At 40.1% G+C, this 14,795-nt stretch overlaps 1 protein-coding gene across 1 annotated transcript; it reads left to right on the plus strand.

Annotated features, from left to right (window-relative positions):
* Positions 1–1,607: 1,607 nt before the first annotated feature.
* Positions 1,608–7,618, plus strand: LOC111851934 (uncharacterized). Its single transcript, XM_023827309.2, has 6 exons — positions 1,608–1,692; positions 2,196–2,549; positions 4,409–4,456; positions 4,851–4,982; positions 5,975–6,006; positions 6,635–7,618. The coding sequence occupies exons 1-6, from the start codon at positions 1,641–1,643 to the stop codon at positions 6,749–6,751; spliced, it is 735 nt and encodes a 244-aa protein (XP_023683077.2). The 5' UTR covers positions 1,608–1,640; the 3' UTR covers positions 6,752–7,618.
* The last annotated feature ends 7,177 nt before the right edge of the window (positions 7,619–14,795 follow it).

Here is a 14,795-nt window from a genome sequence, read left to right on the forward strand (position 1 = left end):
ATCCCATTTAAGTCTCACATTAACAGACTCACAGGGATACCGCAATTGAGTTTGGAGGAGCCGACCATTCGGCATAACGATTGGTTAATAATCAGCAATAAATAATAATTAATTAAACTTTAATTAATTTCAAACATTGGTGGAGATATTAAAAATTACCTGAGCTAATAATTCCTACAGTACCTACAAAAGTGGTCCAAGGAAGGCCTCCTGCTGAAGCTGAACTGACGAAGGGATCATGGGCACCCAAGGCTCATTGATGCGTGTGGGTCCAATCCCACAGGACAGCTACTGTAGCACAAACTGATGAAAAGTTAATGCTGCCCATGATAGAAAGGTGTCTGTGTTCTACAGCTTGCTGCGTATGGAGCTGCATAGCTGCAGACCAGTCAGAGTACCCATGCTGACCCCTATCCACCACCCAAAGTGCCGACAATGGGTATGTGATCATCAGCACTTAACCATGGGGCACTGGAAGAAGGTGACTTGTTCTGATGAGTCATATTTTCTTAATGTTACTTCATGTGGACAACTGGGCACTTGTACATAATTTACCTTGGGAGGAAATGGCAAAAGGATGCAATATAAGGAGAAGGCAAGCCAGCAGAGGTAGTGTGATGCTCTAAACTATGTTCTGATGGGCAACCTTGGGTCCTGGCAATCATGTGGATGTTACATTGACATATACAGTATCACCTACTTATACATTGTTGCAGGTCAATAACAATGGTATTCCCCAATGGCAGTGGCCTCTTTCAGCAGGATAATGTGCCCTGCCACTAAGCAAGAATTGTTCACGGATGGTTTGAGGAACTTGAAAATAGAGTTTAAAGTGTTGACTTGACCTGCAGTCTCAATCCCATTTGAGCATCTGTGGGATGTACTGGACAAACAGCTCCGATCCATGGAAGCCCCACCTCACAAATTATAGGACGTAAAGGATCTGCTGCTAATATCTTCATGCCAGATACCACAGCACACCTTCAGAGGTCTTGAGGAGTTCATGGTTTCAAAATGGGGACCTACACAATATTAGCCAGCGGGTTTTAATTTTATGGCTGATCAGTGTATATACAGATATATCATGACACCGCAGCACCTATTAGAAGGACTAATTACTAAGTACATTCTTTGCGCCATGTGTATGTACAATATGTAATTTTATGTGTGTGTTTCTGTACTAATGTTGTGAATAATACGTACTGTAACCGTGTAATGTTTACCATAGAATGCATGTGTTTCCATTAGTGTCTGCCCCAAGTGTGAGTGATATAACTTCCCTGTCTGTGTTGCTGCTGGTCATCGCTGGCAGTGGGCTGTTAATGACTGACACACATTACTATAAATAAAATACACACCTTTTTTCTGTTTTTCTGTTTCTTTTCTCTACATGGCTGAACTTGCTGTTACTACTGAAAGAAAGAAAAATTTGTACAGGTTTGCATTTCATATGGAATAATGGGGCTTTTACATTAACCTACACCTCGCTGTCCCTCACATTACTTTTTTTTACATTGTATGCAAAAACTGGGCATGTGTGAGGGGCGTGGACTTGTCAAAATTGAAGCATTACAGACACTGAGTTCAGATTTCAGATATGACCTGTTCAGTGTTACATCAGTGACACCCACATTGAAGCCATGCTCAAATTGGAAAAGAACTGGACAAAGATTTTGCTGTTTGCTGCGATAAGTATGCATGTTTACTATATATGTTTATCATTTGCTTCTTAAATTTCCTTAAACTACAATATATACTGTACAGTACCATCCTAATGAATAGATAATGCAATAACAATAATGCTGAACAGTCACTTTTACTTTTTTTTAAAGTAAAAAATGTATAGAATCAGGATTATCGGTAATAAAAACTTATTGCAAAATAAAGATGAGATTCTGCTAATAAGATCAATAAGACAGTTATCAGTTTTTGACTTCTATACTACACAGATATCGAAACTGAAATCATTTTCATTACCCCTTTAAATCATATGTGCGTCTCTCGATAAACTAATTTAGAGGAAATGAGTGACAAGAGAGGTAATGACATTGATTTTATGGTGTAGTGATATCAATAAGTTCTCAGAATAAGTGTAATAGCCATGGCTGTTTTAAGTGAGATGTGACTGGTGTTTATTTTCATTTGTGTGCAACAATGTCCTCTGTTAATCATAGTGATATGGACTCTTTTACAAGTTTCAGGATTGATTCCTGGAGTCCTTCTAGTGTACCCTGACTCCGTGAACATGCCCCGGGGTGAAAATGTGACGCTACTGTGCACCAACATTATGAAAAACGAAGGATTCGTGGCCTGGTTCCGTCAAGCCAATCGATCAGTACCACTGTGTATCTTGTCAACGTATAGCACTTCAGGGAATGTTTTATATTACAATGGGGCAACAGCTGAACATACCAAAATGACTGTGACCAAAAACAACATCTCCCTCAGAATTACTGCAGTGGATTTATATGACACAGGGCTGTATTTTTGCGGGATGTGGGTGGAGACATCGATGATTTTTGTCAATGCAACTTTCCTACATATCAGAGGTGGGTTCCAAAATATTTTTTTTAAATGTATTAGAAACATCTGTTAAATAAGATGATGCCAAGCTTGGTTACATCGCAGCCTCTTGCTTCCATAGTTGTGAGTTTGCCTCTTATTTCTATCTGTGTGTGTGTGGAAAGTTTTTTTGTGTCTTGCTTGACTCTGCATTTTAACCCAAAGCTTTTATCTGTCCTGAATTTGTGTGTCTCATTGGAGAGCAAGAAGGGATATGTGAAAATGTAAAAAGAATTCCTATGTGCTTGTACAATGGTGAAAAGTATCAACATAAATTTATGTGTACTATAATATTATCATAGTTACATTAAGAATTATAAAATTATGATTTTTTGATTAGGAGTTTTTAAACGATATTAGAAAAAATCTGTTTGGTCAGAAGGATGTTGATTAATTTTATATGATAGGACAAGTAGTGCCAGCCAGGTTAATCACAGTAGTTACTCAATGTACAATAATAATCTTTAATTCTAAGTAACATCACTTTAAGTTTCAGATGTAGAACAATTTAAAAATAACAGAAACTATAAAAATAAAATTGCTACAAATCACTTTTACAACAACTGTGCTTCAGGCTGAGGACCAAGAGCTATGGTCAGTGATTTCATACCAAAATGGTTTACCAATGTAATGCACTTGTAGCCAGTGATACTTTACAGTCATTTGTAACCTGCCTAAATCAGAGGGTACACGTCTGGTTTTAATAATTGATAAATAATACATTATTTGAGTTTTACCCATAATGCAACTGAATACCAATAGGTAAATAAAGCTTAATAAATTAATGTCTCAGTATTTATTTACATTCCTTGGCCTCCATAGCCATGCAACTAAAAACGTGTAATTCATGGCTTAGAGCAGGGGTCATCAACTATATTTGTCAGAGGGCCAGAGTTTTACCAGACAGTCTCCTTGGGGGCCGGACCCCCAAGAAGAAAATCAACAATAAATGCTTAACGCCGCATAGTCTGTCTGAGTCTGTCCTCATTTCGGAGTGTAGCCTAAATATAGTCATAAATGGTGGTTATTCTGACAAGAGACTCAGTTGTTGTTATTTTTAATTGCTTTAATAGTGTGAACCACTATTTTCTTTTTGATCCTCACAATTTTGGAATCCAGTCGTGGGCCAGATTGAACAGCTCAGCGGGCCGGATTCGGCCCGCGGGCCGCCAGTTGATGATCAGTGGCTTAGAGTATATAAACTACACATTTGGATTCCATGTTTTTACTTATTGACCGGCCATTGGACGTAGCAACAGACAGTTCACGAGTTAATGATGGCGGCTCGGGTCTCATATAAGCAAAATGTTTAATCACTGGTGGAAGAAAGTAGCTCTACTAATAAATGTGTTTTTGGCTTGTAAACATGAAATTGCTGTCTTTAGGTACAAAATGAGTGGTATCTGTGATATAAGCAAGTTAATGCACTCAAAGCTGCGCATTTTATGTTTTTAGAAACACTCCATGGAGCCAATTGCCCTCCACTGCGCATTGACTGATTATTCTTTTAAAAATATATATTTCACAGCTTGGGGTGCATTAAGCCAAACTTAATTTTCTTATTTTCTAAAAAAAACAAAAAAAAAAAACATTTTTTAATAATAATAATCTATGTAATTATCTGTTTCTTTGTTAACTGTACAAATGTTTTATGTTTATGAAGTATTTTTTATGCATGCTAACAATACTTTTTTAGCTGAATGGAAAATTATATTTTATGAAGATAATTTTATTATTCCATTAAATATAAGAAAACATATTTAGTGGCTATATTGACACATTAATTTCGTTATTAATTCAGAATCATTCAAGTAAATGTTCTTATTTTGCTAACTTGTGTTTAAAGGAAACATCCCAGAGGAGGATGACCTTCATAGAGAACTTCCAAAATATGGTAATGTAAATTACAGTTTAATTATAACATAAACCTGTTGGTCATCTGTGAATAAAATATTCAAGTAATTTCAGTGCATATGAAAATACATAAAGTTAAGATGCTACTGAATGCTAACAAACATAATTTATTTACTGTTACTTATTTCCTGAGGTAATGAAAAATTATTTCCACACCATCACAGTTTAGACAGAAACGATAATGAAAAGCATAAAATGTCATTTTATTGTTACCACTCTGCCAAGTCGGTTTTTTCTCTCTTTTCCTATCTGGGAAAAAATACAACAAAATCAAAGTTTTCATACGATGAAATGAATAATAGTTTTTATCCAAGTGATCATATTTAAAAAACCTGAAAGAGATAAACCACTTTATTGGTGTTTTTTTCTGACAGATAATGTAGGAAAAGAAACCAGCTTGTTTCCTGTCCTTGTCATTGTGGGGATTGTGGCCATTATCCAACTGCTAGTAATCGTCATCCTTGTAGTAAGAGGGAGACTGCAGGACAGGAACAAAGACAGTAAAGGTATGGCATATTTCTTTCATATATATTTTATATAGAGCATAATCAACAGAATAATGGCATTGAAAACCACATTTTATTTGAGGGCCACAGGAGGATGAAAAGTACAGATGCTCCCCAGGTTGCGATAGGGTTACATTCCAATAAACGTATCATACGGCAAAAATATATTAAGGTGAAAATGCATTTTAATATAGTACACCTATAACCTAACAAACATCATAGACTAGCCTAGCCCAGCTTAAACATGCTTAGAACACCTACATTAGCCTACAGCTGGGCAAGATATGTATGTCATGTAATTTATTGAACAATCATACCCATCGTAAAGTCAAAATATCATTACACGGACCATTGTAACCCAGAAAGTGTCTGTATAGTAGAGCAGACATTCTTATCCTTCTGCAAATCAAAATAAAAGACTCGAAGAGAACAGCTTTCTTCAAAGAGAAATAGGATCCTAAGAGAAATAATCAAAAAGAAACAAGAATAACTGAAGTTGGATTAAAAATTGTGTTATACGGAAAATGGCCTTGTTTTTCAGATATTCATATATTTATTTCAAGATGGTTGAATGTTCCTCAATCTGTTATCTGGTCTCAAGCTCTTCTGAATCCACGGTCTCACATAGTAATGGGTTTATATATTGCCATATCACTGGAAAAATATTTACTCCAATAATACCTCACAATAGCTGATGTTGCAATAGCTGTTGTAAATTTCTACTTTAGTTAATCCTGGTATCGTTAGTTTTAACCAGTTAATCTCAAAGTTTCACTAGAATAAAATTACAGTATATTGCTACAGTATCAAGGCAGGACAACAAATACACTCTTCAAAATAACCACATTCACTGGATCTGTTTTTCAAGTACCTTTCAAGTCTTTCTTTCTTATGTCATGTTTAAACAGAATCCATTTTATTCACGAAACGATTCACAGAATGCTTAAAGAATAGTTTATTTACGTTATTTTTCATTGTTATTTCATATTCAGGAAATTCTATTCAGCAAATTCAGGATGAACAGGTAAATATTTTTTATCTTAACAGAAAGAATTTTCAAGTTTGGATTATGGACAAAAATTGATGGCTACACCCATGACAATAATCTTAGGATATTGATTGTAAATGGTTCATTATGTGTTTAGTGGCATCACACTTTTTTAGTTCAGAGGGCATACGGCACAAGGGTGGGGTATAGCCAGCACTCCAGGAACTCTTATTGATTATATACATTCAATTTAAAAAATGTTGTGAATTTTCATTTAGCTGCTTTAGCTTAAGCCATTCAGTGAACCACAATGATCTTTAGTTTTTTTTAAATTTGCTTTAAATACTGATATGTGACTTGGTAATTCTTATTCTCTGTCACTCGATTTTCAGTTACCAATCACTTCATTAAATAATTAATCAGCTGTTCAATACACAGTTCATAAACCTGTTACACACATACAGTATATACCCACAAGCACCCATATTCACATTCATATATTACAGACAGCTTAGCTTTGAGTCACTTATTTATCTCTCAAAATTAGAATGGAGCTGGAATATGTAAAGAACACCCACAACAGGAAAGCCATTATAAAACAATATAATATTACAAAGAGTAAATCAGAAACAGATTATAATTTTATATTATATTCCGCTGATAGAACCAAGACCCACATTTGGCGAACTATGCAGCGTTGGATTTTACTCGTCATAAGATGAAGACTATGGGAAGACAGAAGGACCTGGACACTCATGTAGTGTATTCAGCTACAAGATGAAGTCTGACTGGATAAAGGAAAACATGGGACAAACTTATTATTTGGATTAGTTAACAAACAGACTGCCATAATTCCCAGACATGTGTCTGTGTGTGACTGTATAGCTATATACACCTCAAAGATACTGTTGGGTCTGCCATTGTATAATGTTTAATTGTTTTTTTGTTACAAGCTATATTATAGCAGTTTTGTTTTTCCAGGTTCTCACAATATTATTCTACTTGGATAGCAAACAATACATGCATATAAAAAACTGTTCTTTTCTCCGTATTACTTAAAATCAAGCCATACCCACCATTAAATAAACTTGTGTAAAGGAACATTGTATTTCTGTCCAAAAAACTTCTGTCAAAAATGATGTGTTAACGTATACAATTAATTTTAAAATAGTAATGCATTATGATATTTTAATCGTGTTAATGAACCAGGGGCCTGTACTACGAAGCGGGGTAACTGGCTTATTGGGGTAACTTTGCGAGTAACTTGATGACGTGTGGTGTAACTTCGCGATTAACCCGTACTACGAAAGGTGGGTAGGTTTTAGTCGAGACATGTTGCTATGGCAATTTACGCTAAGTCTCAAAACTGCTCCAAGCAGTTTTTGTTCTTGGTTAAGTCGAGGTTTCTGCGTAAGCCAGCCCTATATGAGCACCACCCCTCCCACTACAATTTCTCCGAAGACAATGTCGGTGTACTTGGACAATCCGTACGACATTGGCGCGCGAATCGTGAGGGGCTCTCTCTGTTAATATGTATGAAATGGAGCAATGGCATATAATATGCATACAATGTATTAATTAATAACTGTTACAGAGAAAGTTATGCTGAAAACCCAAGGGGTGTTCATTTTTCCCTGTTGTCCACTGATTAAAGCACACTTTATTAGATGTGCCTGTCTTGTCTAGTTTTAAAGTTATTAACTCATTCATGTATTGTCGACTACCGTTTCATGCTAGTTTCGGCCATTGTTTGTTTTTTTTTTCCACTTTTTTCACCCCTGTTTGGTGACCTGGCACGTGGCTCCTTTGTTTACACTCGAGAGGAGGTATTAGCGCGGCGCCCCACAGCGGTGCTACCGGCAGACAGACCCGATATCCGCAGCGAGCTGAGAAGGAAGAGATGGGGTCGTCAAGCCGGGAGGGAGCCTCATTGCCCAAGAAGGGGACGATACAGACCATATCTCCCTTCCATCACAATGGGGAATGTGAGACCTCTCCCCAATAAGATGGATGAGCTAGCGGTGCTAATCTGGTACCAGACTGAATTCTGGCAGTGTAGCATCATGATGCTAATGGAGACCTGGCTAACAATGCTAACTCCGGACAGGAACGTGGCACTGCCCAGATTCCAGCTGCTGCGGGCGGACAGGACAAAGGAGTGCGGTAAGAGGAAAGGAGGGGGACTGGCAGTGTTTGTGAACGACAGATGGTGTAACCCTGGACACATCACTGTGAAAGAACAACTATACATTAGAGACATTGAGCTGTTAGCCGTTAACATGCGACCATACTATCTCTCCAGAGAATTCTCGCATGTTATCGTGATAATGGCATATGTCCCCCCCCTCGGCGAACGTGGAGGCAGCCTGTGACTCTCTCCACTCTGTAATCAGCAGACTGCAGATGCAGTTTTCACAAGCCCTGTTTTTAATAACGGGTTGTAGCGGGTTCTTAGCAATCAGAATTCTCAGGGCAGATGTGCTCTTATTCTGAAGGCTTGTTTGACTTTTTTTTTTTGGTATCTCGACGGCAACCAGATCCACGGGGACGTGACCAGGTGTCAAAGGTTCATTCATACACATGAAAGTTGATACATATTCAATGAAAGGAGCCAGAAATAGTGGCATGAGTTAGCATTTTCTTATTTATTTATCCAACTGAATGTTGCAACTACTGTACTTTTAATATGTTTCTGCAAGTGTTCCAAACTGATTTTGCAATGTCTATACTTTGATGTCAAATTACACACTTAACAAAAATCTGACATATTTACAATATACATTAAAATAAAGATGAGTGTAATGGCAAAACAAATATATAAGAAATAATTTATTTGCCATGAATTAAGTTTATGATATTTGAAGAAATGTGTGATCATGCCCCAGTCAGTGAAAGTGTGTTCCTTACCCCTAGACCGCAGAGGGTTAATGGGGAATGGCAGCCGCTGGCCTTTTTCAGACATTATCATGTTGCTGGTAAACACTGAGGTTCGCGTTCAGTGGTTGGTTCTGTCCATCTTGGTGTGGATTATGCACTAATGGCAGTGGACCAGGCAGCTGACAGTGAGATTCAGGGGTTGCGGTCTGCTGACACTGGTCTGTAGCTCCAGGATTTGCCCTTCGGTGACGCCTCACTGCTTTGTGATGTCTCAACAGGAACCACATGGCCCGATGTGCCGCATGGCTGGCGGCGTTGGGTGTTCGATGCTGTCCATAGCCTTTCCCATCCCGGACGCAAGGCATCACAAAAGCTGCTTTCAGCCAAGTTTGTTTGGCGTGGACTGAAAAAGGACATACGTGACTGGGCCGCTTCTTGCCTTGCTTGTGAGTGCAAGATCCCGCTGCACACCTAGGCTCCCCTGGCGTATTTTACTGTCACAGTACGTCGATTTGATCATGTACATGTGGATTTGGTTAGTCCGTTGCCACCATCCCATGGTTACACACACCTTTTGACGATCATTGATTGAACAACCCACTGGCCGGAGGTGGTGCCATTAGCCTCCACGGTGAGAGCAGATGTGGATTGGGCTTTCATCGGCTACTGGGTCTCACGTTTTGGTGTGCCTGCCCACCAGTCATCTGATCACGGACCACAGTTCACATCTGAATTGTGGGGTGCAATTGCCCATGAGCTAGGGATCACTCTACACCACACCACCACTTATCACCCGCAAGCTAATGGGTTGTGTGAGTGCTTTCACTGCTCTCTGAAGGCTGCCCTTCATGCATCTCTTCAGGGTGCTTCTTGGTCTGACAGGTTGTCATGGGTTTTGCTGGGTTTGCGGACCACTCCGAAGGCTGACCTGCAGACTTCCTCCACTGAGTTGGTTTATGGACAGCCCTTGCGGGTACCTGGTGATTTTCTACCAGATGCGTTGGTTCCTTAGTCGGCCTCACAGCAGCTGTTGCGTTTCGTTGAGAATATGCCATGCTGTTTCAACTCAATGATATTTAGTGTGATGGCACCAACTTGTGGGCCATCTTATTATAGCATGTATGCTGGTAGACAGGAAGTGGATTGCTGTATTAGAGTTAGCTACGGACGGACAGCGATATCTGCACTCAGTTCCATTTAAGTTATTTCTGTCTGTTAAAGCAACTTCTGTAAGTATTTGATTTCATTACCATTGTTACATGTTAAAGCTTACTTGTTACTCGTAATTTAGCATTTGATAATGTCGATTGTGTTAATTGTATCATTTCAGTTTCACACTTGCTTCAGTCAATTTTGTCAAGATCTGGTGTGTCTGGTGGAGTTTTCTGCGACGGTGTTTAGCTGTCTGGATAGCTAGCCATGCCCGTCTAGTGAGACCAGAACAGTGAAAAGAAGGCATTACGACAGCAAGAAAGAAGGTAAATACTACAAGTGGAGCTACCCAATCTCAGATAAGTAGAAATCATAAAGACAAGCAGAGAGTCTTTCATCTGCTTAACTCTTCCTCTTAAGATAACGCTGACACCATCTTAGAAATGGCTGAAGGCAAATCTGGTGGTTGGGAAGATATGCGTTCGATCAGTTCACGGGAATCCCGGCTATCTTTGAGTTCTAAAGCCAGTACAGTTATCACGTTAGTGCGAGCAAAAGCTGAAGCGGCTCAAGCCAGAGCTGCATATGCAGCAAAAGAGAGAGCAATCAAAGTTGAGCAGGCTCATTTACAAGCTACTCTTGAAGCACTTAATGAAGAGAAGGAGAGAGATGCTGCCATAGCAGAAGCAAACACATTAGTGGCCAGCTTATTGGAAATGGGTTATGAAGTCCGCAGCAAAGCTTCTAGCCCAGTAATGAAAGAAGACGTGCAGCAATGTGTTAATGTAGAAGAGCAAGCCAGCATAAACGCAGATGGCCTGCCTACCAAAATGAGAAGGTTTTGTTCATTAACTTCCCATCATCGGGCTGATTTACAGCAAGATGGGTCACCAGAACATGATATTTCTATCAATAGACCTCAGTTTTCTCTTCCCGCCCGCTCACCTGCCGATTAAGTGCTTAATCGAGGTGGTGAAAAAACGCAAACCTATAGCGATCTGGCGAAATATCTAGCACGCAGCAGCTTTGAATTACTGGGCTTGGAAAGGGTCCTTTACAGGCGCAATAGCTGGCTTAGATCTATCCACTGGAGAAGAGCTCAACCTGTTGATCAAGTATTCAGGCAAAAACTCTTCAGAGCAGATAAAAAGAATCAAATCAGTACATATTAGAAATCCACTACATGGACTGAAGATGGCATGGGAAAGGCTTGAAGAGACGTATGGCTCACATGAAGCTATTGAGCAGGCGCTTTTCACTAAGATAGAGAGCTTTCCAAAGGTGATGGCTAGGGACCTGTCAAGGATCCGGGCGGCTCGGGTGCGGGAACGTGGCATAGTGCACGCAGATAAAGGCGGACGACCCACTTGCGGCTCAGAGACAGATGGGGATTTATTTAAACAAAAACAGAAAAACACTAGAAACAACTATAACCAAAAACAAAGGACCACGAGGGGTCAAAATTAAAGGGGATAATTAAAAACTTAATATTACAAAACAAAAACTAGGAAGGAAAACAGGATGCAGCTCTAACCAAACTAACCAAGACAAGCAACAACACACTCATAGACAATGAACCACTGGGGAACTGAACAGAAGCAGGAACTAAAATACTAAAGGGGTAACGAGACTAACACAGGACAGGTGAGACTAATTAACAAAGACCAGGGAAACAGGGCACAGGTGAAACTAATAAACTCAAAGGAACTAAAAAACAGGGAAACTAAGAACTAACCAAGGACACAGGGAAACAGAAACCAACACTAGGGAATTACAAACAGGTAAAGACAAGCAGGGGCACAAGGAACAAAAACAAATACAAAATCACCAGATACAATAACTAGGCAGGATTCGAACACAGGACAGAAGGGTACACAGACAACCATATGCTCAACACATTGAGCCACATGACCAGACAGGTAACAGGGGAGAACAAAGACTAACATAAAGAACGGGATGACCAGCAACAGCTGCTGGTCCAACGGGGAAGGGACACGGAAGGACCACAGCAGGGGCTGACCCTGACAGGGACCCACACAAACTTCGCGATCTATCAGATATTCTGTCAGAAGTGGAGGCTGCCAAACTGGATGGTTATGTTCCAGGTCAGTCAATTGTTGAAAAATTACCACATAACATACAAGAGAAGTGGTTTTCCTTTGGCTCAAAGTACAAACGTGATCATTTTGTGAGCTTCCCACCCTTTTCTGTGTTTGTAGAATTTATACGCACAGAAGCAAAAGCGCACACAGACCCTAGTTTTAATCTGCCTTCTTCAGCAGACGCAAGGACCAAAGTGGAAAGATATGTTCGGTCATCTGTATCAGTCCACAAAACGCAGATTTCTGCAGGGGGTAGGTCTGGAGTGGGTAACGAACAGAAACAGATGAACCCAAGTAAGCAATGTCCTATACACAACAAGCCCCACCCTCTGGGGAAGTGTAGAAGTTTCTGGGAGAAGGGCTTTGAAGAATGGAAACAGCTCCTTAAAAAATATAGTATCTGCTTTCGTTGCTGCTCTTCTACTAACCACCTTGCCAAGAACTGCACTGTGAACGTGAAGTGTGCAGAGTGCGGAAGCGATAACCATGTGTCTGCATTACACCCGAGTCAGACCCCTTGGGAGTCTAAATCATTCCCTCCTCCTGAACAGCATGACGGGGAGGAAGACAAAGCGAACAACCAGGAAGTCACTTCAAAATGCACTCAGGTGTGTGGTGAGGGTGTAAGCGCAAGGACGTGTTCTAAGATTTGTCTTGTCATTGTGTATCCAACAGGATGCAGGGGAGAGTCTCGAAGAATGTATGCAATATTGGATGAGCAGAGCAACAGATCTCTTGCAAGAACTGAATTCTTCGATATGTTCAAGATTAAGGGACCTTCATGTCCTTACACATTGAAGACGTGTGCTGGTTTTACAGAGACAACTTGAAGAAGAACCTGCGGTTTCACTGTGGAGTCTCTAGATGGGAAATCGAGTCTCCCTTTGCCTACTCTTCTTGAATGCAACCAAATCCCAGATAATCGTTCAGAAATACCAACCCCTGAAGCAGCACGCCACCAAGCTCATCTGAGATGTAATGCTGGTGAGATCCCACCCATGGATCCAGATGCTGACATACTCCTCTTGCTAGGAAGAGATATTCTGAGAGTACACAAAGTCCGTGAGCAAATCAGTGGTCTAGAGAACTCTCCATTCGCGCTAAGGCTGGATCTAAGATGGGTTGTCATTGGTGATGTGTGCCTTGGGGGTACACACAAACCACTACAAGTGAATAGCTATAAGACATCAATTTTAGAAAATGGTCGTACAAGTTATTTTCAACCATGCAGCAGCCATGTGAAAGTGAAAGAGTTATTTACAGAGGATTCTAGGTGCCGATATCATCCAGAACCCATTTATCATCATAGCTCAATGGCAGCACCAGATGGAGAGAACCTGGGTCAAGGAATTTTCACACTTACCGCTGATGATTACAAACTTGCCCCATCAGTTGAAGACACAATGTTTTAGCAGATCATGGAACCTGAATTCCATCAGAACAGCACCAACAGCTGGGTTGGGCCTTTACCCTTTAGGTCACCTCGGTGACAACTTCCTAATAATAGACAATTAGCCTATAATCGCCTTACCTCGCTCCAACATACACTGAACAGGCAACCACAAATGAAGACACATTTCTTGGAATTCATGGAGAATATGTTAACCCCCTGGGGTCTGAGGCTTCTTTTCCACTTTCGGGGTAGTCTGACATGCCTTGATATTTCAAAATATTTCACCTTTCTAAAAAACATTTATCCCAAAGTGTTACATTTGCTTTTATTCAGCACAAACCAGGGTTTTTCTTGGCTCAAACTGAGGCAGAGGTGGTACCATCCTGACCAGGCGCCAGCACAGGCATACAACATGCATTCAACTGCCTCACTTTAAAAGGCAGAATATTTTTTAGTTAAGCGTTCTAAATAGGAATGGACCAATGCTGGTATCGGCTCTGATACCGTCTAAAGCACATGAAAAATGACAAAAAAATTGTTTTAAAATAATGTTTAAAATGTTTTAATTGCGTACACGTTGGCTTTGCGTTATGCTCTTAATGACTTGGAAACGGACTAACGTACCCTCGCTTCGCAGACTCTTCCTGTCCTGCATTCTGACCCTCGCCTGAACTACGTTCCGACCTGACATAATTTTCACATTTTGTCACAACCATGAATTAATACTTTTTAACTGCCTGTTACGTTAATTTGTCTGCACTGTTTCACCTGGAATCCTGACTCTCTTCCTCGCGAGGTCACTTTATAAAGTAGTGGTTGATTTTCCCAGCCATATCTGCAACGCTAAAAACCATTAACGTTACTCTGATACGGAGGATTTAAAAAAAAAATAAACATGACATGCTTGGATAAAAAAAAACTATATTTACCTGTTTGAAGAGCCGGGGGAAATTCAGGACGCCGATAGCACCAACTAGCGATAAGAGTTGTTTTCGATCTTCTTTTTCTGCAGCTGTTTTAGCGCTTTCTGGTGCACCGCTGCTGACACAGCGCCCCCATAGTGGCGCAACGCTGCAACTGCAGTTAAAATAACATCGAAATAGCTGGGGGTAGAGTGAAATCAGGCTGGGGCGGCACAAAATTTGCTGGAAGCGGCCGCCACGCAAATTTGAACACAGGAAAAACCCTGCAAACTCAGCACCAATAATCTTAGACCTCTTAGAATGTTATTATTCTATTTTTTGTTAAAATCAACTTTAAACATATACTTTTCAAAAACCTATTTTCAGACATGCTGAGAA

The sequence above is a fragment of the Paramormyrops kingsleyae genome, chromosome 5, assembly GCF_048594095.1.
Source record: "Paramormyrops kingsleyae isolate MSU_618 chromosome 5, PKINGS_0.4, whole genome shotgun sequence".
NCBI lineage: Eukaryota > Metazoa > Chordata > Actinopteri > Osteoglossiformes > Mormyridae > Paramormyrops > Paramormyrops kingsleyae.